Below are 26,450 nucleotides of genomic sequence, written 5' to 3' on the forward strand. Positions count from 1 at the left end.
ACTTTTGGGTCAAAATCACAAGAAAGAGCTATTTTTAGCCATTTTTGGTTTAAAAATCGCCCCAGTAAGAAAACGCACAAATTTATGCAAAATAGCCTCGTAAGAATTTAATAAGAAAGTGATAATACGTAAACATGGATTACTCTAAAGATCAATTATGTTGTTTTTAGCTGCGCGTAAAGCCGTAAAGTCATAGTCCGTGAATAAAATGCGTAACAACGCGGGTTTACAGGGAAAACATACAAATGACCGCCAGTTCGCAACCCCGAATTCGAACACGCGTTCTATTCAAATGACGTCATATCGAACATGGTGGAACATGATTAGGGTTCGAAGCAAGTCTCTGGCCATCGTGCAGACACACGCCCAAACTCGAACATGATATATCAGCCTAGGCCGCCTCAACCCAACTGAGTAGCAAATAGAGTAATCAACACAACATAACAATGTAGTGGCGTGATCCTTTCTTCCTTTCTCTCTCTCCCTTACTTTCTAGGTGCGAAAAAATATACTACCTTGAAATAAACAGAGTCTAACATAATTATATACAACTGTGTCTAGTCTGTTTTACACCAAATAAAGTCCGCCTAAAACACAATTTTAATTCAACTTCTCAAAGAAATCTATCGAGTGATCTGTTTTGTAACACATAGAGTCTGCTTAGTGTTAACAGGCTTCGGTCGTAAATTTTTTCTGGCTCACGGCGCTGGCATCGCGTGTTTCTCCAGGGCTTCCAGGATATGAGGAAAGACGTCACGAACTGCGTTATGGCCGATGATCCCGTCGATGTGTCCGTATTCTGGGATGATGATGTGCGCATAACTAAAAAAACAGTTAAGTGCCACGAGTTACCACTTATTACAGGTCTATTACAGCTGCTAATAGTGATTATTAAAAAATCAGTTTAGAAAAGAATTCTTAGCCGATTACTTATATAGATTTGCAATGGTTTCTATTCAATGATGTTGCACCAGAATTGTTACTGCTATCATAATACATTCTTCTTTTGTCAGAAAAATTCATTAAAGGACAGTTAACCCTGGCCTTTATATTATACATGTAGCAGTATCAAACACAACATAATGCCACCTCATATTCATTTTATGATAATCATATGTGCAGCCAAGAAAATAGAAATGATCACACTCAAAGAAAGCGTACCTAAATACTGATGCAAGGAAGTACGGTGTTTTCTTGTATGATTTTATGTATCAATGCAATTTAAATATCGATGTAAGAGCCTACATACTCTTGATTAGGATTTGCTCGGCGGCATTGATCAAATGTTGTCCAGGTCGCCTCAGGTCGAAAGGTCATATTTTTCTTGCCCACAATAAAGCAGATAGGAACGTCCAACAGCTTCATCTTGTCCATGTAGGCATCAGAAGTCTCTCGGTACGCAGCCTTGTGGTCTGGTAAGTATGTGTCTTTACCGTTGACATCTAACAAACATTCCTCGCTGTAAAACATCAGTACATTAATAACAGTTTAAGTATATCCTTCGGATAGGATATGACGAATGTCGTGACATAGAAGGCCTGACATGCTCACAACAGCCTACCTAATTCTCTCTCAGGTGATTATTCGTCCTCTGACTTCTCTTAACCCTATTCTTTTCGATGACATGTTATTTTATGTACGTAATGTTAACAGAGTTGTGATTTCATACTAGTAAACTAGATTGAGAAAACCTATAGCTATAACGTCACCGCAGCCTCCAGGTGGAATAGGGAGTCACCAAACGTCAACATGGATTTGGGTCAAATATCACATCTATTTGTGCGGGAATGATAGAAACCAATGGATCACCTTTTGCAAATAGGATTTGGGGTTGAAAGGCACCAAAACTGAAAGTAATATATATGTCCTTTAATGTACTCCAAAAACAGTTACTCAAACAACTGGATATGATTTTGGAAACAGTCAGACATTTCAGGTCACATCCGGTACCTACACGGAAAGGTGGAAGCTACCTGAAACGTATATCCGTTTCCAAATTCCAGTTGCTTGAGTAATTTTTTGGGCGTATCTTATATTGTCTAACCTTCACCGACATATTAAAGAATGATATAACAGTTTAGTGGACCCGATTAGGCCACACAAATTTGATCTCATCGATTACGTTAAAGGCCATTAAATGATTGATTATTATATCAAGGCGAATGTGATTCTAGAGTCACAGCTGTCAACTAAGAGCTTAAACAATGATAATACAAGCACTAAATCCGTGACAGTAATATAAATATCTATTATTTTTTACGTCCGAATATCAGTGTGGGGTCTATTTTTTTCTCAGAAATCTGCACTGGTTGTTTATTTTGGAAAAAAAATACATCTGCTGGAAGCTCTTACCTCAAAACCTTTCCCAAATGTATAAAAGCTGTCAGGTTGCTGTAGCCGAAGAACTCGTTAAGAGTATCGTGTGTGTCAACGTTTAAATTCTCGTGCTGATACAACAGTCCGTACATGAAAGAGATCCTGAAATGGTACATGACTGGTAAAACCAATGGATGTTGTTGTTTTGCTAATTTATCACATTATACTAAGAAAAGAAAAGGCACGTAACATACCGACCTAAAATATACCGCAAGAATAAGGTAAATAGAAGAAACATTATTTAGAATGTTCATGATGTACAAAATTACTGACGCACTATTTTGAAACACCAAATAAGAAGTCGCGGCGCTTAGATGTTTTAGTGACGCCTCAGGGGAGCTTAATGGTACAGTATTAAGGGCAGTTTGCAAGAATTATAGGAAGTGAACATGGATTTTATCCACAGGCATGGAATGTCCACAGGAATGTTTCACAGCTTGCTGAAACACATCTATGCCACAGTCCTACTTAGTGAAATTTCTGGAAATCCTTGGGAAAATCTTTCTGCAGGACGACATACTTTCCCCGGGGCTCGTTCACGTTACACTAAGAAGGGGAGGAGTGATCTACTGAACTACGCTGCATCTTTCTTGACTTAACAGGTAACGGTGCACACACCAGTTCTTCCGCGACAAAAAAAAGTGACGAAAGGGTTTTGAGGGTCCAAGTTTGAGATGACATTTCTCATAAACTGCCACGAAATGTCATTAAAAATTAACATGGCTGAAGAGTTTAAGAAATTGTGATTTTGGGGTAAAAATTTCTTTTGGCTCCGAACCTTACTTCCGGGTATCCTTGCGCGCAAAGTGTAATCCGCCCGTTTGACCTAGATTTCGCTCTGCGCCTTCCTAGTAGCGGATTTGCAACCCCTCGCGCTGTGGACGATTAAAAAAAATTGCAGTACTAGAATTTTCTTTATAATTTACTCGGGTATAGTCAAGGTTTGGGTCTTTCTGCCAGCATCAGTCATTTCTGCCGGAATTTTTTTTTTCTATGGGATTATCCTACGTGAAAATTCGCACTTTTGTGCATTAATTTGAAAATAATGTTTTTTCCGTTGAGTTTACAAAACTTTAAAAGGTTGAAGAAACCAAACTCAGCTGGTCTTGTAGCTGAGGGGATATCCTTTCGTCCCATATACAGTTATTCTCCTTCCAAACTACTCCACGGCAGAGACGGTCGCTAGATTTGAGGGTGTGCAGCTTCGAATAGAAACGCCAAATAAACTGGGGTGTGCCCCCTTAACAAGGTACATGTATATACTGCCAGTGATGCACATAGGATATTAAACCTTATGATAATAATAATAATACACAATTATAAGTGTTCAGATGCAATGAAGCTGATAACTATCAATGTTTATTCGTATATTGCTCCTGGTGATGACATGTGATACTTTGTAATAATGATAGGAAAGGAACATGTACATCTTGGTACCTGTTAAGTCTAGACATACAGTGCAGTTCAGTAGATCACTCCTACCTTCCCCTGACTGTATATTGAACGAGCCCCGGGGCGAACAGATAGTATAGGGTTGGTTTTCCCAGAGACTTGTGACCTCAAATGTTATTTTGTGCAAACTCAAGACAGACCACAATGGGGCTTCCCCAAAATCATGAATCATGACAGTGCCATGGAAACAATAACCCTAGCAACAACCACCGTCGCCATGGCAATGTATGTTTTTATTGTCAGTCTTGTTCTAAATGATTTTTTTATGTGTAGAAACGAATTCTAGCGTAAATCATAAAATATCAGCTACATTTCCTACTCATCAACACAGTTATTTTAGCACAGATGTGCGAATGTTCGGTGTTACAGGTCGTTTAGCTAAGTACAACCGGTTGTCGCCACGTCGCGTGCCTATGAAGCTCTGTTAAAACCCTTGTACTGTTGGGACCCATATATAAATATGGGTTGCCCATATAGTACCAGCGCATAATGCCCTGTAGAAGGTCACAGTATTAATGGGCGACCCCCGGGGACGATGACGCGGGTATAGAAAGTAGTGCAGCGAATATTCTTGAAGGCTGGGTAGAAAGCCTGATAAGAGCGTCAGCCAGATGTAAATTGTGCTGTGTGGTGTAGGAATGTATCGTGTTTGAGACTGTATGATTTGATTTGTGAAGGTTTTGCAGTTCGTGTATAAATGCCCCGTATTGCGCAACTGGCTTTCCGGGTGAGTCGGCTGCAGTTCAGGTCACGTCCGTAGGAGGCGATTTCAAAGTGTACGTTACGAGCAGATACGCCGACAGGATTTTTTGGTTTCTAGATATTTTGTAGTTTGTACCTTCTTCTCAAACATATTCGATTTTCGTATTTGTGAAGTGCACCCTGCTATAATTTTTACCGCGTCGAAGTGAGTCATCTTGGGGTCCTTAACTATAGAAATCCCCATAGGGCGAAAACTGTGTTCTGCTACCATATGTACGATTAGGGGGCGTTTCTCGTGCAATGGCCATCACACCGCAGCGAAACGCAACGAATGCGGAAGTAACTACGCCACCGCGGACCAAAAAAAGTCAAGGGTTTGTAACCTGATCAAGACTTCAAATTATTTGAAAATATTATGTAAAACTTGCCAACAGGACAAGAGTTAATAGTTATATCGGCTATGTTGATATGCAAATACAGTTGTTTTCACCTACCTTCGGCAGACCTTACTGTTACATCTTTCCCGTGCCTTTACTTCCATCAGGTTAAAACCCTTACATCCAAACGTTGTCATGGCGTCTGTACAGAAGAACAGAACAGAAAATTATTGAACGATAATTGTACATGGTGCAATATATGGCAAAAACTATTAAACATAGGACAAAACGAAAAGGGTATAGAATGAAAATTAACAACCTAAATACTAAACATCAAGAGATGATACAGTAAGAAATCAAGTAGGGCTAATCATGATTTTAATTTGGCACTTTTTCTAACAAAACACTCCGTTATGTGTTTTTATATTTTTGCATTGTAAAAGTTCCTGCATTTGAATATTTAGATCTGTCCATAGCACCGAGTCTGCATAAAATCTATTATGCTAAGTTGCATAAATGTGAATACCTTAATACGAAATACATCGTATTTAGAGCATTTCATGATAAAGTGAAATTCGTCTTTAATTTGATTTGGACAAAATTGGGTAGAACCTTTGCATCCACCGTTAGAATCTAGACGTGCATTGACGCCTTCCACACCAAGCCGCTTCAATATTCCCGGAAGTCCGGCCTTGGCAGCAAACCTCCGTATGCGTTTGGTCAGAATGGGGTGAGCGGCGACCTAAGGAATGTCATTAATGAGAAAAATGTCATGTAAGTTTCCCAAAATCCGTATTCCTTATGAAACTAGACAAACCACATGTCAATGAACTATTCTTGAATCAATAGCTCAAGAAGTGACAAGAAGTAAAATCTGAAAATTAGTGTTGGCCATCGAGTTTCAATTGGCCTCACTGGCCTTTGGCTAGATTCCTTAGTTCCTAATTCGATCAACAAACCTGTGATGCGACGACGTTGCGAATTTTTCCTTGATGCTTGCCCAACAGTAAGGAAGCAAAGAATGTGATGGATCCAGCACAATGGACAAAGACCTGTATGTCTCGACTGCCTGTCACCTTTAAACATGAACGTACAGCAGATTCATTAGTTCTAAACTTGAACTATAAACGCATGGCTAAGCCAGTGTTCCTTTTGCAGTTTACAATAGATTGTAGTTACTAACACACTTGCGTATTGACGATTGTCACATATAAAACGTCAAAACAGGTAAGATTAGCGTTGAGAGGAAAATTCACTCTAGTGCCACGGCCTATATGTTGACACAATCGTTTCCCCATTTACCCGATAGTCTATGTAAAACTAACTAAACATATAGAGAATTCGGATGAAGTAGACCAGACAATACATGTATGATTTACCTTGAGGATTTTGTCCACGGCAGCAGGGTAATCGAACCTGTTGGAGTTTATATTTAAAAGTTATCGCTTTTCAGATGAAGCCAATTATAGACGTTGATGATATAATTTTTAGTAGTCTTACAGTCTATTCCTAGTGACCAAGAGGGTTGTTATTGTCATTATTTACATTAGCTTTAATTCTATGTTTAAATTTATATTTTAAAAAATTCATAATTTGGACATATTTTTAACATCTTTTAAACATTCTGAAGATTACCGGGTCATATTCCTGACGTAGAGTATGATGCAGAATGGGATATTTCCAAATGTAAAATGTCTAATTTCTTAGTATCAATTCACTGTCTAGTATTTACAATGCAATAAGTATAGTTAGATCCATTCGATGATGATAATTTTGTCTAGAAGACGACAGACATGTACGTAAATGTTTAAAATATAACATTTCGGACCTTTAATTCAAAGATAGCAACCATCCTAGATTACATATGTATATAATGGCAGCACTCACTTGGCGACATCGTCTAGTGTGAACTGTCTGAAGCACGCCGCTGGAAGGTCGCAGGACGCCCGCCAGTCCAACAGCCAGACGTCATAGTGCCTGGCAACCAGGTATTCCAGAAGGTTCGTGTCGACGGTGTCAAGCGTGAAGATACCTAATTAGTTCATGCATAGGTTTTTATGTTTATATATATAGATGTTTTAAGTAATAATAAGCAAATGGGTACCTACTAGAAATAGTACCTTTTTGTTAACTTTTTAATCTTATTTCACCACAAAATTACCGCCATTTTTTCCAAGGAATCCTTTCGTATACTACAGCAATTGAGAATTTTGATTCTTCATTGGCCGTCGCCTGATAGAGGTATAACTACTAAGAAACATTTGCTAAAACACAATATCCAAGCAAGAGAAATAAAAGAAGAGAGAAAGTTTTAGAGTTATTGCTTACCGCTGGAAACTCCCAATCCGGGTGACAGCATTACGGGGCCCTTGGAGCCAGCTCTGTAACGGGTGAGCCGCAACTCCACCTGAAATTTTCAAATAAAAATTTTTACATGAGGCATGATTTGCAAAAAAGTGCTGCCCATTTTGATAGAAATATGTAGTAGCCTGTCATCGGAGAGCATCATCGGTGAAAATTGGCATTATATTATATATGATTTATAATTTTATCCGTTACTGTTTACAATGAAATGCTATATCTATTTATACCACATAATGTGACCATATGAGGCAACTTGACTCGGGCTACTCATGGCAATATGAGTAATATGACCTCAATATGTACAAGTAAGTAATATAATTATGATCATTTATCTTTGGAACATTTCAATACAATTGATAGAGTAGCCATCAGGTCTGAGATACATGTTCATGCCTGTAGTCAAAACAATAGAACAACGGCATCTTCTTTCCACCACCAAGACTTCTGCATGTAGCTGTAATTAATACACTAATGATTAGCCAGGGGTGTTACAACCCAGGCTATTGTTTACGTTAGCACGATAAAAAAATGCCGTTGTTTCTGTTTTCTCAATGCCATAATGAATAGTTTTCTGACTTACGTTGTCATCCGTTAGGAATGAGTATATTTCTCGTTCGGCCCCTCCCAGGCGCAGAGATCGCTTTCTTTGACTATCTCTTACTGCTAGATCAGGAGAATCTTTCCCCATTGTTGGTCCATAGATTTCCCATAGACTCCTTGCGAAGAATCCGAAAAACTTTGACATCCATTTAAGTCGCTCCAGTCTTCCTTCAACGTTTAAAACTTCCATGGTTGACAGTTGGTCCATGAAGTCTCCAAACTTCATTTCTGTAAAAGAAATTTGCGAAATGACATCGTACATAACATATCAGTACCTAGCAATGCTGACAACCCATAATGGCTACTTGACTGATAGCTAGTTTGTTAAGTCGCTAAAGAGTGCAAATTTTGCCATCAAGGATAGCCTCCTACTCTTAATGAACACCCCTGTTTCGACAAACGAAAGGCTCTGTTACCAAAAGGCATGATTAACTCAACTTGACTGAATACTGTATTAGCTCTTGATGTTTAGTAATATGTTGTTAATTTTCATGCTATATTCTTTTCGTTTTTTTTTTTCAATAGTCGTTGCCATACATTGTACCCTGTACAATTTTCGTTTTTTCAATGAATATTAGCACCCGTTTAGCACCAGTACATCTGACAAGCTTTTATCGCGCCAACTCGTCAGGCTCATGATAATGTGAATGATTCATTTGGCTAATTCAAAGACTAGTCACATTCATACTTTGGTCAACTTACTGAGAATGCCTTCTGCAAATATCTCTCCTTTGTCGCTTGTTCCATGGAGGATCTTAACGAATAGTGTAGTGGTATCCTTCAGTCCTATCTCTCCGAAGTGGTCTCTGTGGACTTCCTTACGCCCGTGGAAGTAGAACTGCCGACCGTCCTTAGCGTTCAGGACCATCTTGTAGAGCATCTCCTTCGTGTCAACCATGTTCTACAATAAAAGAATACAGCAACAAACTTTAGAACATGGCCACTACCCCTAAGCCAATGAGAGCCCTTCATTTTCTGTGTCTATATCCCCATAGTGCAAAAAAGTGTGGTACTGCCCCAAAAGTGTGGTACTAAAACTAATTTGTATAAAATTAGTACCACACTTTTTAGTTAGTACCACACTTTTTGGGTTTACTAGGTTTACTTTTTGGGTACACTTTTTGAGTGTACACTAATCACCCGAGGGACAAGAGGATTGAAACACAGACCAGCGTTCTCGCAGACAAATGATGTATTAAAACTGATATTGAACAAGAAAATCTGAAATTGAACAAGAAAAACTGAAACTGAACAATTTTGAAATAAAACTTCGGGGAAATGGTCATGTTCTAAGTCAGATAGACCATGGGCTTGGGCTCGTTTACTGGGATATAGTGTTGCCCACCCACTCGGGGACTACCTGTCACCCTCAGCTGTCGCCTCGGGAGTCAGGCAGTCCCCTTGTGGGCGGAGCAACACTATGTCCCAATAAACCTGTCTGGCCTATTGTCTATCTATAACTAAGGTAACACTTTGGAATGAAAACATAGTGTTCCCTATATAGTTGCAGTTTTAGTCAGGCTAGATCTAGGTAAAACCTAGCAGTGATGTAAGAAAGAAACGAGTGGTACAGTTCTTCGTTTTTATATTTTCTACAATTTGTATCGGTTAGGATTTACTACATTTGCAACTGTTCTTTCGTTTTTGTCTCTTACTTGTATAATGAATAGGGTTAGTCATTATCCTTGTAATTTGTTTTTTTTTTTTTCATTCACAATTGATAATATACAGTATCTTTGACATTATTATGTTCATTAGGTGTTTCAAGGGAAGTCGGCCTGGGAAAATAACATACTGTTCTTGTTGCCGGCTCCCCTCGGAATTTTAAGTCTGAAAGTTGAATAAAAAATAGATAGAACAATCACCTTGTCATTACTAAAAAGCTGGAATATTCCATCCGACACAGTTAGCGGGTCCTTGTGCAGAGCGTTGCAGGTGACGGTACCGGAGATCTTCGCCGAGTGAGCGGCTTCGTTTAGCATCCCCTGCAGGTCGTCCGACTGGATGGTGAGGACGAACTCGCATGGAGCGGCAGCTTTGGCGCCGTTTTTGCTGTAGTCGACACTTCCTACCATTCTCTCCGTGAAGCGCAAACCGGGTCTTACTTGCCTGATCTCCGAAGAATCTACAGAGAACAATAAGGCCAGAAAAGTATTTCAAACTGTATACGCCAATCATAGCATGGGAGATCATTACTAGTTGTTAGAAATCGGTATAAAGAATAGCCTAAAAACTAACAAATCCCATGTCTTGCAGGACTGGGCTTTTGTTAGTGATCATAATGACATTGGCTAGCTGGGCAGTTCTGGCGTTATAAATGTCATCCCTAGCTGAATTAATTAACCCTATCTAGGCTGGGCTTTTTGGGGATCTTTGGCAAGGCAACAAATTTCCTTTTTTTGCCCCAAGTCAGGTAAAAATTAAATGCGCGCGTGATGCCATCCATAGAAATTACTTGCTGTGGTCTAAATGACGTGATTAATAAACTTAGCGCACTCCTGCGGAAGCTGTAGTCGATGGTCCAGCTATGGTCCTGAGCCATGAGTCTCATGCAGCGCTCTGCCACCATGCAGATGGTGAGAGTGGGGTTGACTCCGAGACACCGTGGGATGATAGCGCCGTCCATAACGTATAGCCAGTCGTGAACAACGTCTGTGTACATGTTTCCCCTGAATACCTGCAATAAAAATCGCGTTCATTCACGTGTGGTTATTTTCTGTTGCAAGTCTACGAAAGCCACGCCTTCCGCATTGGTGTTCCAGTGCTGATACAGTGGACAAAACGGCATTAAAATTGGACGCCTACTGCTGTGAAGAACGTCAAGCACTGGTTTTCCAGCAATGTATTACACTGAGTATTTTAGTGCTGAAGGGCTTTGTGTCACTGCTGTTTCAGTACTGGAATTCCAGGGCTGAACACTGTCTCAGCACTAGGTCTCCGGTGCTGAAAGGAGTTGAGATTGGTGTTCTAGTACCGATCTCCTTTCTGCAATCGGTTACCAATGCTGAACAAACCGTCAGCACAGCAGTACGGCAATTCAGTACTAAAAATTCCAGTGCTAATAAAGCCTCTTCCCACACTGGACTTAAATGCTTAGAAAGGACAGCGTAGTTTTCGTAGTAAATGCGACTTTTTGGTTTCTACGTACGTCATTCATTTGAGCAATCAAACATAACTCCTCGAAGGCAGGTTGGCAATATAGTGGCAATACGTATGTATACATTCACCACCATTCTCCTGCTCACATTTATATTAATGCAGAGACTTATAATGATACGACTTTTGCACATTAGCTGACGCTTGGTTAGAGGCCATGCTTCTTAAAGTGGAAATGGGACCCTTGTTGATATTGTTGTGCTGTGAATCTTGATATATTTCATTTGACTCTTGCCTCTCTCCTTATGACTTCAACGAAAAGCGGCTTGCATGACGATTTGTGCCTTTTTGAATAAAGAATTGTTCAAACCCTAGTTAAGAATCGTGTTGCAAAAGTTTGGTGTCTACAGACCGAAAAAGATACCAAATAAATAGCATCTACCAGGCTTCGGGAGGGGGCTAGAAATAGTAGAAATTGGAAAAATAGAGAGATAACACGCGAGGGAGTTCGTCTGCTAGAGAGTGCCTGTTGCCGCACTATACTGTCTATCTGAGGAACTCCCCCGGCTTTTCATACCACTTTATTTAATAGCCAATTTCTACTCGTTCCAACCGCCTCCCGAAGCCTGGTAGAGGTTACAAATGTAGGCTTTTATAACCCCACCTGACCCTTGTGGTTGACTACCTCAGTCTTGCTTGACTCTCCCATCGCGCAGCCTCCGAGCGGATGTACCGTGATGAGAGACTTGACATCTCTGTACCTCGCCAGGATCCCTCCCCACATGGGATTCGGCACGAATGTACCTTTTTTTTTATAATTGAGCAACATAGAAACTTACAGGACCCGCTAGAGTTGCCCACCACTCTAGCAGGTTGCTAATGTTAACCCCACCACTGACAATTAAAGGTACATACAATGGTAATTAAGAATTAAAACCAAAAAAAACAACAACAGAGTAACAAATCAGCAGCAAATGGGCAATATAACATGTAAAGGCAGGATCATGCTCTGTTGAAATTGAAAAAAAAACGGTTTTCCTTAGGGAGTCGAACACATTTAGTACTTGAATGAAAACCGTTTTTTAGTGAACAAACTTAAGTCAGATTGACTCAAGGTCATTATTTTTTTGTTGGTTTCGTTTCCAGGCTCACGAGAGATGAGCCCTTATATATTACGTAATAAGGAAGTACCTTCAAGACTCGTAACCGCCACTTTATGTTTGTCATTGACCAGGTCGAAGTTTTTCTCGTCCCCAACGCCAGGGTACTCCATGACGATGGAGCCTTGCTTATCCAGGACCAGGCGGCCTTTGTCTCTATCCTGACTCATCGTTAGCATACCAAGCGTTCGCGACATTTTGCCTGGCTGCAGTTTCTTGGCGATCCTCTCCCAAAGATTTTTCTTCGGGAAATTGTCGATCCCGCTAAGGCTGCTCTCCACAGACATCAGGATGCAATACGCCAGCTTGGTGACATGGGGTGGGGTGCCGTCTTGAATGACGTAGCCCTGGCGTAGGTCTTTTTCTGGCAGACGTAGGTCTATGACACCGCTGATGCATGGTCCTAAACATGAGAAACCAATCAATATCCGATAGTAAATATTTCAATTGTCGTAAGCCTTGTACTATTGTATTGTGCACTGTCACTACTGTATGTTGAGAAACTGTCTCGTTCTCGTGGCCAACTTATGCTATGTTATGCTAACGGTCTATTCTATACTACAGTAAAATACGCCAAAAACAGCTACTGCAGCAACTGGATATGATTTCGGAATCATAATAATCATTCCAAAATTATATGCAGATTTTGATATCATGATTTTGGAATGATTATTATGATTCAAAAATCATATCCAGTTGCTTGTCAATGAGTAACTGTTTTTATTTTGGCTGATATTATTACCTGGATGTCTAACCTAATCCGACGCAAGGCAAGGTGTACGCCTCGAGGTGAATATGGTCAGATAATCCCTGGTCAGGTTTGATAACCCCTGAATAAACCACCGAGTGAGCGTAGCGAATGTTATGCCGTGCTCCCTCCACTACATGACATGCAGGCAAAGTTAGAAATGTCCTTAGACTAAGTTTGTTCTGTAACCCGAATCATGTTCCACCATGTTCGATTTGATGAAATTTGAACAAAACGTGTTCCGCATGACGTCATCGGCGGCCATTTCGGTCGACGCTGATTGGTTCCGGTGTTTATGGGATTTTTAAAAACACCTCTGGGTGTGTTATGGTGTCATAACAAATAGCAAATGGGGACCTCTGATTGGTCAACGCCATCTGGCTATATGCTAATTCTGGTTAATGTACACACAAAGAACGACGACTCTTACCAGCAGGCTTGAGCCTATCAAAGCCAGGCGGCAGTCCCACAGAATGAGCCTCCTCACGGCCGTTATAGCTGAAGCTGATGGTGTCGCCGTTTGTGCTGAAGTGTTCCCCTAACTGGTCAGACAGATCCAGGCCCCTAGGATAGGACGATAAGACCGATATCAATTAAGAATCAGCAGTCATAAATTGAATACAGAAACAGGTAGATATCATAATGTAGTCCCTGACCGAAGGTTTTGTCGAAAGCAAATTAAAAATGAATTTTACTTTGTTACAGACTGCACTAAATATAATGTTTTATATTCACATTTCTGGAATTATCTACAACAGATTTCAAGAGTCTCGATGCTAGAGACAGATTTGAATATATCTTAACACCCAATAACTCCCACAATGCAAAAATATGTGAATATATAAACGAATGCTTTATTATTAGTAAAAAAACACACTGGCAACCAAAACGATTTTAACACTATATCAAAGACAGCCTTTGTTAGCACTTGTTGTTTGACTAATAATACTCGTTTTTTTTTTTATACTTGGTCTTAGTCTATACTTTTTTGTACTTTGTTCAATAGTTGTTGTTATACAGAGTCTTTTCTACTATATATGCCATGCATGTCGTTATGGCACTTCACATGTCGGTCACTTTTTAACACATTGTTTATAAGTCTCTGTGGCTTTTCATACGGTGTTTGTTTATTTATGGCGGGCCATAATCTCGATCACCCAAAACCCCTGCAATGCTGGAATGCTAAGAAAATAATATGAAGCAGGGTTATGTATCAATCTTAAGATACAAAATAGTTTCTATGTTTTCTTTAAAGTTTCTCGGTACTTTGACAGATTTGGTAAATAACAAACTGTTGAAGTTGCTGTTGTTTATTTTTCAGTTCCACTACGCTGTCTAGTACCTATTTTTTGAGTTGTGCAAAATCTTGGTGGAGCCCAGTGCACCTGCGCTTAGGATGACAATATCAGCGCGGATGAATCGTTCTTCTTCCTGGAATCCGTCCTGCATGTGAGGGACGTAGGCGACTCGCCACCCCTTTTTGTTCTTCTCGATGGCTTTCACCTCTACCTGCGCAAAAGGTATAAATGTACTGATAAAGTATTTATGTTATCGATATAGATGCGTTGTTTTTAATTCTGAAGATGCATATTAATGTAGTTCTTCTTTGTGGGTTGGCAGACAACTTTGATTTGATTTATTGAAATTGCCACAGTGCAATACACGCGGAACAGAGGCAGCTGTTGCTGTTGCTGTGTCCCGCACATAGAAACGAGTACTGGACAAGGAATACTCATTTTCACTTGAGTCTAGTAGGCAAAGTCGTGTAAAGTGTCTTTCCCAAAGGGCACAAGATCGGTGGCATGGCAGGACTCGAACCCGGGGCCTCTTGATTGCGCCACACGACCCCACTGTCGTGTTTTAAGCCAGTTTGTTTCTGGTACTGGGCAGACACCATCTCAGGGAATTCCACTTTGCTATAATTCGTGGGGAAAAGGGACATCTGCCTGTATGTCGTTCTGCTGAGAGTGTTATTGCAGGCTGCAAATGCAGCAAGATCGACCACAGAGTTCTCACCAGATTTTTTACAGCATAGGAGTCGAGTTTCAAATCGTGATTCGTAAAATAAAAGAGGTTTTGTGCCGGTCAGTCATACTGAGTGGAAGTTTATATTGAGCTCCTTCCTCAGAATATACTCCGGGTTCTCTTTAGGTGGCAGAAATTGAGATTCTTTATTGACACAACAAAGGAGTACAGGGACTTATATATGGTCTTCTACAACTAAAGATTAAAAAAGACTTTCACGAGTGAAAATCTCCGCTCTGTGGTTCCTGTGGCAGGTAGTTCATGATGGGCGCCGTAATTCCAGCCTGAGCAGCAGTTATTACAGGTACAATGGGGGAGACGGTGTTGGGGAGTGAAATTAAAAAGATCGAGACTTACACGAGTGAAAATCTCCGCTCCGTGGTTCCTGGCATCAGGCAGGTAGTTCATGATGAGCGTGTTCTTGGCGCCGTAGTTACAGCCTGAGCAGCAGTTTCCACAGCCGTTACACGCCGCCTGCGCGACCCCCACATGATTAGATACCGTTTCTGAAACGCCAGACAAAAGAATAATCCGGAACCTCTAAGAAATGTTTAGTTTTTTTTTTAATCTTATGCATGGTGATAGGACCATCTGCTCATAAGCTAAATTTATATGCAAAGTTTTCACATTGCCCCTACCTAGTAACATGCAACACACTGGTGAAATCCTTATCATTTAGTATGGACAAGGTATGATATTGTTGGTTATATGCTATAGACTAATTATTAGGTTTCATACACTACAAGAGTTCCACGAGCCCATACCGTTGCCAAATCATCTGTGACATTTCATGATGTGAGGAAGTCCTTGCTAATCTATGGGGGAGGCGCCGGACAAGTCTTGGTATCACCTCCCTATGGACTCGATATCTACTCTTGTATCAAGTTTTTGTTTTGTGAACATTCAAAATAGATAAATAAATCAAAGTATATCAAATGAAAACCAACGAAACCAGATTAGCCTTTTCAGAAATAGCAAATCATCCGTAAACAATGATTCTTTTGAAAGTTACCCGTCAATGATCCTATTTTGTTTTCCAAACTATGAAATTACGCTCTTGCCCTTGTAAGTTTTACCTTCGTTATTTTGAGAAACGTAAATTGTCCTGATTTATTTTGAGGAAATAGTGCTGACCTTTGAAGTTGACATACAGGGGCGGCCTGTAGAAAATCTTATCCAGTTCCTCGTTGTCTTTAACTTCATTCACTATGGCCTTGGCTGCTTTCTCCATTTGGCTCAGTTTGGGGAGTGGAGGGTCGTCTTGGGGGTAAGGAGTAGGCTTGAGCATCTGCCAAGCATGATCCCTGTCAACCTTATTGACAACCTCCAGGTCATTACGAAACGCCTTTGGCCACACCTGAATGCCAAACATGCATAAGGGAATTTGTAAAACTGTGTTGTGTTTTCGTTCCTTTTATAAGTTCTTAAAATGTGATGTCTTTTGTTTTCTTTTTGCTTGGGTACATTTGTCTGTGTGTCTATGTTTGTGTAGCTAACTCTTGGGTGTCCATTTCGTTGTGTGATAGCACATGAATCTGTGGTCTGTATGAGGAATCCCCATGAGGTTTTTTTTAAAAGCTGTCGTTTGCTGGCATTGTGTTTTTGCACAACAAAACCGTATGCAACATATTTGTTTTTTATTTGAATAAAGTGGTGATAACACATTTGATTGAATCTAGCTACCATATACCTTGTGTTTTGAGTTAGCATGAAGGGGTTTTTACTATTGCCATGTAGATTGTAGGAAAAAATAGGCATGCTCACTAAGACCTAATAGGCTTAATTAGTGAAGAAAATATATTTTAAACTACATAAAATCTAAAAATACAAATAAAAATTTTGTATGTGATGTGATCAAAATTGCGCGGCAACATGCATTAAATGTTAAACATCACTGTCGGACCACGCAATTCAGTAACGTTCACATAAACTTCACAACAAATTACATTTCTGACAATTATTTGAAGCATCAGATCAGTAGATTGTTTAGCACAAAATCTTTCCGAGTATAGGTTACCGTAACTGTACTCAGCGCATATAAAATCAGAGTCTTTTCTACTGTAAAAGTTCTTAACGTTATGTGATTAGCTATAACCATATGAAATTGTGTGGACATCACGATCAATAAGTACGGACCTTGTCCTCGAAAACCCTGGGGTCACAATCCAAGCCAACATTGGCGTTGATGAGAGAACCACCGCCTAGTCCACAGCCCTTCACAACTGACAGCTCTTTGTTTATTATAACCTTCAAAGTAAATAAGAGACAATGGGACAAAATTACCGATATGCGAAATTTCGGACTAAGTCATCTAAAGGATTTTGATTTATAGGCGTGGACACACTGACCAAGACAAATTTGTTTAAAGTATAAAAGTTATCTTAGCAAAGACAAGTTATCTTAACAAAGCATTTGCTCATAAATCATGCCATTAGGCCATTGTTTGGCATGATTTGCATTTAATAATGTTTAACGCTAGTTGTGAATAGTCCACATATCTATATATATGATACATTGTGATATGCTATTTTCCAGCTTCTACATAACTAATATTCTATTGTGAAGTTGAAGCTAGGCTTTATATTTTATACGTTTTTTCGGGCAGTCTTTTTTCATTCATTCTGCTGTATACGTACGTCCACGAGATCTGTTGGCTGGCCGAGCTTGCAGTCCACTGCTGAATTCCCAGTGTTGATCTCTATCTGCGTTTCTTTAAAGGCCTGAGACAGAGTATCCGGGTACTCTCCAGGCTGTAGCTCCTTACCGCGCTCAAGGAGACAGACAGACACGCCCGCTCTGTGGCACCCATTGCAGTTTTAGGGTGGCAAAACAAAAATATTGTGGATGAGGAAATCTGTCTGATATTGACATTTACTGTCATTTCATAGCATATTTTCATTATACATTACGACGGTTACATGGTACGTTTTTGATGACGTAGAATTTTAAATCACTCTGCCATATGAGAACCAACCACCGGCAAATCTTGAGAACAGTGTTTTCCCTAACAAGACAGCTGGGCTTTGTACGGCACATGCATGACTATCCAATGAATGGCCTAAAGACGTGGGCGGGGGTCGTTACGACAGGCGTTCGGCTCGAAACCAAGAGTTCAAATCCTGCAATGTCACCGAAGTTGTGCCCTTTGGAAAAAATTTCCTCATTTTACTCAGGTGAAAATTAGTATTGTGTTGTCCCCTGTTGGTGGCGGCATAAAAAAAAGCTGAAAAAATTAAGTGTGCCATTACTACGTATTGTGATTAAATGTTGAAGTATTTTTTTTTAAATGTGACCGGGACATTAAACCGTAAATTCTCACCTTGCAGCGCGACTTGCAGCGATTGAACCGCCGTATCCGGACCCGATCACCACAACGTTGTAATGAGGCCTGACGTCTGCTAGGTTAGACTGAGACAATCGGCTGTATGTAAACTACAGAGGGAACATGAGCAAAATGGTTTAAGTCACCAAACACCGCCTGACCATTGCTGACCTACCTTCAGCCAACCAGCCCCTAACAATGGCCTAAAAATAACCTCCCGTCCACCTCCGAATGTTTTAAAGGAGTACTAACCTCCAGAAGGAAGTGCTGTTTTCCGATACATCATGCTGCAATGAATACATAACTAGCCGACTTTTTACATAATTTCGCTTGTACGAGTTGCGCGGCGCATGTTTGTAAAGTAATATTAATATCATTTTCCCCCATGCTGAACCACAATTGATACATCCGGGAACTCTGGCTTACGCAATACTCATACACTTCAGGTCAACATAAACATTTTTGGACGAAAATGGTAGGAGACAAGCACACTAACAAACTGATTATTGAGAAATGACTTGCTTTACTTTGCTTGACCTGCGGTTTTGATACTGTAATATCAGGATGTCTAATGCAGTGGGCGCTAGTTTCATCCTGCGTGTTTTGATTTTCTCAACTTATTTGCATGTAAGCATTACTTGAACAGATAATTAGATTACGCCACTTATGGAAAGGATAACTAGATTACGCCGTTTTTTTCATCGTCAATATTTGCGGCATAAATGAGGGGCGATAAGGACACCAAGAAGGGCAAAGGTTAGTAAGATACCAAAGAACACAAAACGGTACGAATTTTTCTTATCGCCCCCGAAATGAGGTCTGTAACGTAACTTTTTGTTTAAAACATAGACACCAATGGGGTAGCGTGGTGTATTCTGGGATAGTTTTGAGGGTATTTGGAGAGTTTGTCCTGGATTCGATGCGTTTTAAGACTTGCGCGCAAAATGGGCATTCAATTGTATACTGTAAAATAATATGCATTTTTCACTTCCAAAAATGAATGCCTGTCGAAATATAGCACCTCCTTCTGGAGGTTAGTACTCCTTTAAACATTTCAGCTGGCCAACCAGGTAATAGGGCAAAACGCTAGCCAACCAAAACCGACCTTGGTCCCGATTTAGTCCCTGTTGTGTCCCAAACCGTGCCTGGGCCAAATCCACATTCTGGGACACGTGGGAACTGTCCCGAACCGTGCCTGACCGGGCAGAGTTCTGGACACACAGGGCCTTGTCCCATTCCGTGCTTTGGAGGCGGAGCTTAGTGTTTTGAGGAAGGAGCCTTCTCGTGTTGTTGTTTAAGGTAGCAGAACACAGTGTTAATGGGCGACCCCCGGGTCATGACGCGGGGATAGAAAGTAGTACAGCGAATATTCTTGAAGGCTGGGTAGAAAGCCTGATAAGAGCGTCAGCCAGATGTAAATTGTGCTGTGTGGTGTAGGGATGTATCGAGTTTGAGACTGCATGATTTGAATTGTGAAGGTTTTGCAGGTGTAACAGGCCAATTACTCATTAGACAGTCTGGGGTCACGTGGTGAGAGCACGTGACCCAGACACGTCATTGGCCAAAGCCTGACCACGCCTCCGCCATGCAAATGTCGCTCCGCCCTTCCGTGCGCACTATAAAATAGCGGGACGCGCCCTAGATCTAAGTTCTTCACCTCTCGGAAGCTCCGTTCCAGCACACCGGTTTAGGTTAGTAGTAGTTTAGTCTAGTAGTTTTCCCTACAACACACTCGACTGTACAGGTAATTGGTTTCCGTTCTCAGTCTTTGCCTACTTTTAGTATTGTGTTTCACTCTGTAACTGTTCCGTTGTATAACTTTGTATTTGTAGTTCCATTATATGTTGCATTGCTTTGTATCTTATACCGCAGTTAGTCAATAAAGTCACATCAAATATAAATCGACCTGGCTTTGGTGTTACTTAGAGTGAGAGTCTAGTAACTTGTGCCTTAGAGTGAGAGTCTAAGGATTGTAACCGTAATCGTAAACTGTAATCGTAAGTTAGCCCAAATCCTACCCACGCAGAAAGACCGTCTGTTACATAGAAAGAACGTTTGTTACACAGTTCGTGTATAAATGCTACTCTCCAAGCAGAGGTTGTGGGGGAATGATCGTTACATTTTTATATATGGCCGTTTTTTTTGTCCTGACCCCCACCGCGGAGCTTCTCCGGCTAATGGATACTGCCTGGCCAATTTGATACTGTCCTTTTGCCACCGAGAGGGATCTGCTCGGAGTTATTTAAATGCGCCGTATTACGCAACTTGCTTTCCGGGTGAGTCGGCTGCAGTTCAAATCACTTCGGTAGAGATTAGGGGGGGTTGGACGGGTGACACGTGACGGTGTTATCCAATCAGATCGCTTGGGTTTTAGAAATTGACCGTAAGGAGGGCTGTTTGAACCCCGTACAATCTGCTTATTTTCTAAGAGAACGATATCGTTTTCAAAGACCAGATTTTCACCAAGCTGGAACAGAGACCTAATTTCATCGATGGAGGGAGATTCCAGTATCCAGGTACGTCTTGAATCCCCGATATTCACGTCGTATTGTGGGCAACCTTCTGCTTGCTTATAGCGCACTTTGCAAATTTAGCGATTTTGTGGTGTTTTCAGGGGTCTAGTTTACAATTTTCCCGCGAGGTTCTTGGCAATTTTTTGGTCTCCACATGAAGTTAGTGTCTTTATCTTCTCAAAAGTTTGAGCGGACCCCATCGGACCTCGCTTCGTTAAGCCGCGCTAGCAGCGGCTAAACTTGACGAGGTCAGCGGGGCCGGCCGATCGTATCCAAGATGGCGGCATTGTTTCGTGGCATGTTTTGCATGTACGATTGTTTCGGGAGTTTGCTTCATTTGTTCGATCCCACAAGTACAGGGGATGCTAGGAATCGACTGTGACGAAATGACGACCATCTGAATACTTATCTGGTACTTTATTTTTGGTACCGTTATCTTTATTATGATTAAACCCGGCTTGGAAAATGATGTTTTTGTTTGTTTACGCCAGCTAGGGGAGGGGGGCACGAACTCGTACGAACACATGTTAACCACGCACCACGTGCACATCATTTGTGAATGATATTATTTTTGCGTTTGTGTGTGTAATGAACACATCTTCTGATAAAACTGTGACAACGTGGTTTTCGCGGAATGTTGACCATTCTTATGTGAAACTTCACACATACATGACATGAGCGTATAAATTAACAGAACATTCCCTGGCCCTTGCCATGAGTAAATTTTGTTGCGACTACTAAGTAGTTTATAGAAAACAGTTTAATACAATTATTGTGGTCACAACACGCAACATAGATGTGCAGATTGAATCTTAGTCTACTACAGTTTGGACATGATGAACTGTGATTTTTAAACATTTATCGTTGCCTACGCTTTTAATTTAATTTGTCAAATTTTCTGTGGTGTACATTGTATACTGACTGTTCTTTCATCTTCCTTACTAGCTTGAAGAATTTCATCAGCTGAGAGGTTTGCAGACCCACGGATTGAAAACGTGGTTTCAGATGCAGCGAAGATTCTTCAGAAAAATCCCACAATAGTGCGAAGAACGCCCCCAGCTACATTTTGTACTTTGTAATTTCAGTTGAAGAATTTCAATAATGTAATTTCAATATACAGTTACAGTACCTTGTATCCACATGACAGCAAACGTGTGTGACTGTCCTAGATGATTGGTGTCCTCTTGCCAATTCTCTGACAGTTTACTACTGGTACTGTATGCCTGGCCTTCTGCTTAGACTATGACTTGTTTAGAATACAACACATATTTCCTGTCACTTCAGTCACTGCCTGTGTACAAATTCTCAGAAAATTACCATCTTTAAATTCTTACAAAACTTACATAGAATACAATTTTATTGCAAAAGCATTTAAGAGTCTTGGAGCCATTTGCTAAAAAATATTTTTCCTGGAATGTTATGCTTCAGTCACTAGATCTCTACTTGTAAAAGAAAAAATTATTCAACTCCAGCTTCTTACACATGTGAATGATAAGCTGTTCATTGCACAAAGGGAACAGCATCATTCTGCACAGAAGTGCAATCTTCAATCTATATATGGTATGTAGTTTTTAGAGTCTATTATGTAGTTTTTAGAGTCGGTACTACTATCCGAAGTCAATACAACAATGATGATCTATACATTGATTCCACATATTGAACAGGTAGGTAATTTGAATGCAAAGTGGTAAGTTGCTGTGTAAGGATTTGTGGATCGGAATCTGTCACCTGATAGGGTGAATGTGAATTGTGTACAAAATGTACATACAATCTGCATGCATGCATGCAATCTATAGTCTTTTTTAACCTACACTCTGTACAGTGAATGTTCTCTACACAGCTTTCCCTACACTAGTTAGAGAGTCATATACAACAGTAATAGCTAAAATAGTACCTACTGTACAGACCTGGAAAGACAGACAGGTAAATAGCATCATATGGTAAAAGTCTGGTTAATGATTTATTTGATATCAAATATTGGTTGGAATAAACATTATACTTTGCAACAAAAAGATAATGTAGACTTCTCCATACATAGCATTCATCAAATACTATGCCAACCATTGACATCATTTGCAAAGGTAAGACAATAATAATAGAATTACAGCGGCATTAGCTATTCATATGTTTATTCATAAGTTTACTAATGACCAATACATTTCCATTCATTTTGAAATGACTTATGGAAAGCATACTAACATTATATAATGTATGCGGTATCATAAGCTGTCGATAAACATGTATTTATAAGTTATGCAGTGTCCAGCTCTGTTGGTTGCTCAAGAAATAATTCCTTTGCTTGGAACATACAAATACATCCTTGTGTTGCCAGCATGAGGCACAGACAGCTATCACAACAGCCCTCACAATGTCTCTGGTGAAGGTTCTGAAGATGTAAGGTAAGGAAGGACCGACAAAAGCCTTACAATACCCAGTCTGTGGAGCATATGAGAAATGAAAAACTCTAATTAGAAATTACTACAGTTGGAATGCATTCGGATAAAAATGTGTGGATATTACATATTATTTTATAGTAATGATATTCATAATTTACAATATCACACAAAAAATAATACTACACACAAAAGCACCAAGTTAAGAATTCTGGACAATGGTGAATGTAAGTTTATTTCCAAGTTCGAAGCCTCGTCTTGATATAAAATCCCCAAATCTATCGCCCGAACATACACATTATTTTTGCTTACGGTAAGCATCGCCCCCCTCCCCCTCCTTGCGCAGCAAAAGTCAACAAAAATTTTGCAAGTCTGAACATAGCAACAAAGAAAACTACGTTCATGCACACGTTCCCTTACTCCTGCGGATCCCAATAGTAAGTGGGGACACGTGTAGCAGAGGTAAGATCACTCGTAAGACACAGTTTTAGTACCGGTAGCTTCGAATTCCGATCGTTGTGAACAGTCGTTCTTTTACGCTATTTTCCCCATAATTTTTATTTATACCGATTAAAATTGCTACGCTACAACAACCACACCGTGAACAAAGTCTACACGAACCTGATGTATTCTGTGGACAAGCACATGGCCCGTAAACGCGTTCCCGGTGACGAAAACAGTACTAGAAGGCCGTGATGATCGTACTGCAGCCATTTTGAATGTGTATTCAAGAGCTCCCCGCACGACCGCTCCGGGCGGCTGAGCCCGCTGCGGTTCAGACCCAAAATTACCCGTCATGCTTTTCGGGACCCGTCCAACCCCCCCCCCCTGGTAGAGATAGCGAATTCAAGGTGTACGTTACGAGCAGATGCGCCGACAGGATTTTTTGGTTTCTAGATACTTTGTTGTTTGTACCTTCTTCTCAAACATATTCGATTTTCGTATTTGTGAAGTGCAACCTGCCATAATTTTTACCGCGTCGAAGTGAGTCATCTTGGGGTCCTTAACTATAGAGAACCACATAGGGCGAAAACTGTGTTCTGCTACCTTAACTGACTGTTTAGTTTTTCGTCGGGACAAGAATAAGAAGGAATCGGTGTTATTCTTGCTCTGTACAGTACATTTTATTTTTGTGCTGGTCTAAGATAATTTACACATACATGTAGTGTCAAAACAGAGTTTCTTGTATCATTCTACAACAAAATGAAAAAGGTTCTATCGGTTTCTAAGGATTGATCTATTCTTCATACAACACATCAGTATAGAGAACTAGAGTCAAACGATCTCATACCTTCGCCAATGATGTTAATCTTTATGACAAAGTAAAGATTATCCCTCCTGATTATGCAAATGAAATCCTCATTTGCATGAATCATATCAGTTGATCATATTCTCCATCAAAAGAAAGCCTTATTTTAACAAAGAAAGCCATTCTATCATTTCTTCATAAATTGTGCAAATGGAATCCTTATTTGAAGTTATGTTTAATAATGTTCACCTTCACTTAACTGTCAAGTACCCCAAGTATGAAATTCTAGGTAGTTACCATTATGGAATTATAACATTTTCTCATTAATTATGCAAAGTGTTAATTTACATAATACATATCTGCCTGTGTTTGTCTCGTTCCCAATTACATATTTTACAAGCTTGAATAGTCCTATAATGTAATGCAGCTGATTTGTAGAATTTCCTCATTAATTATGCAAATTACATGTATATTTGCATAATTGTTGCATAATTTTCTCAAGCGTCATTTAAGCTACCTACATACCAATAATCACGACGATCCGTCAAACGGTTCTTGAGTTATCCTCTTTTGAATATTTTTACAGAAACGCCCCTGCAGTTCCAGAACAAGCCGCTAGGGGGCCCAAACCTAGGTTACTTCCTCCCCAGCACAAGAGCTACCTACCATTTAAATTTCGTGACCCCAGCACGTCCAGATCATGAGATATTAAAACCGAAAATCCTGCTTCAGTACCACAACAAATCGCCAGGGGGCCCAAAATCTAATCATTTCTAGGTGTCATCAAGACTTACCCACCTACTAAGTATGAAGACAATCCATTTAATCGAGTTATCGTGTCCACAAACACACAGACAGACAGACACACACACACGAACTCCTCTGTAAACATAACCTTCTTGGCGAAGGTAATAAAGTAGATTGACCCCAAAACAGTCATTGAATCGGAAACAACACTGTGCTTATCCACCAACCCCACGCACGGATCCGGATAGTCCTGACGTGTATCCACCATAGACTAGAGCAAATCAACTTCTAGATAAACAAGATGTTTGTCCAGACCCATGCCTCAGGTAGCACACAGTTCCGGACTCGCGATGGCCTTGCCCCAAACCTGCAGCTGGGCACGATTTGGGGACTGAGCACAGTTCGGGACACGCGATGGCCTTGTCCCGAACCGTGCGTGGTACCGCCGATCACTATTATTGACAGCACTTTTTGGCCAGGTTCTGTGCCCGCCCAGGCACGGTTTGGGAAAGGCACGGCACAGTCCCAACTATAGTTGGAAGGAGATTCGGCAGTGTTGGGGACGCCATATCCGGCATATGCGTGACAATGGCGTAAGCCAAAGTGTTTCCATCAACAATGTAGCAACAAGAAACAAGAAAAAAGCTTGACGGAAAATTCGGACTTACCTTGTTCTCCTCGAAAGGTGACGACTTTCTTTTGGGGGCACTAAGAGCCTTGTAAATGCGCCAGGGCACTCTAAATGGCCATAAACAACGTCTGAATACACGGAAACCCATGATACGTATACACGAATACGGTGTAAACCACCGGTGACAGACAGCGTTTACAGTAGTTAATAGAAAACTATGGTCGGCGTTAGATGGTATATACTGTGCTGAGATGTGCTCTCCACATCCTGAGAGAAACGCTGAGAACAGTATTACTATGCCAAGAGTAACGTTGAACCATGGAGCTACCAATAGCTCCGTGGGTGAACACGGTGCTTCTACGTGGATAATCAGGAGTACATATCTGAGAGGTCAGCAATAGGTCAACGTCAGGACGTTACCGGCCTGTGCTCGATGCTCGCGAGAGTTCGGCTGTCTCGAGACAGTGCGAGATTTGATTCATCTCCAGCAGAAAATCCGAATCCTGATGCACACGTGATAAAGCTATGCCGAAAACGAGTGTATTTTCTTCACCAAAGCCATCTGGACCACCAAATTAGGCTACTGGCAGGGTCAGTTCTTGCAGTTGAGTCGCTAGCCAGCGGAAACGCTGGTCTATCCTTCTAACATCGACAGTAACTAAGGCTGTTCTCATTCGATTTGACCGCCCTCCCCC

General features: G+C 40.6%; 1 protein-coding gene across 1 annotated transcript; it reads right to left on the reverse strand.

The window, feature by feature from the left end:
• Window positions 1–363: 363 nt before the first annotated feature.
• On the reverse strand, window positions 364–25,903 carry LOC109480840. The gene is made up of 22 exons (XM_019783162.1): window positions 25,793–25,903; window positions 18,220–18,332; window positions 17,537–17,696; window positions 17,037–17,147; window positions 16,035–16,257; window positions 15,258–15,406; window positions 14,218–14,384; window positions 13,306–13,439; window positions 12,159–12,530; window positions 11,632–11,771; window positions 10,368–10,548; window positions 9,737–9,996; window positions 8,574–8,772; window positions 7,852–8,099; window positions 7,236–7,314; window positions 6,795–6,939; window positions 6,287–6,323; window positions 5,867–5,983; window positions 5,520–5,649; window positions 5,025–5,109; window positions 1,250–1,459; window positions 364–822 (listed from the first exon to the last, which is right to left on the reverse strand). Exons 1-22 carry the CDS (start codon window positions 25,901–25,903, stop codon window positions 699–701), a joined length of 3,495 nt encoding a protein of 1,164 aa, XP_019638721.1. The 3' UTR covers window positions 364–698.
• Window positions 25,904–26,450: the final 547 nt, after the last annotated feature.

The sequence above is a fragment of the Branchiostoma belcheri genome, unplaced genomic scaffold, assembly GCF_001625305.1.
Source record: "Branchiostoma belcheri isolate BF01 breed outbred unplaced genomic scaffold, Haploidv18h27 scaffold521, whole genome shotgun sequence".
In the NCBI taxonomy this organism is placed as follows: Eukaryota; Metazoa; Chordata; class Leptocardii; order Amphioxiformes; family Branchiostomatidae; genus Branchiostoma; species Branchiostoma belcheri.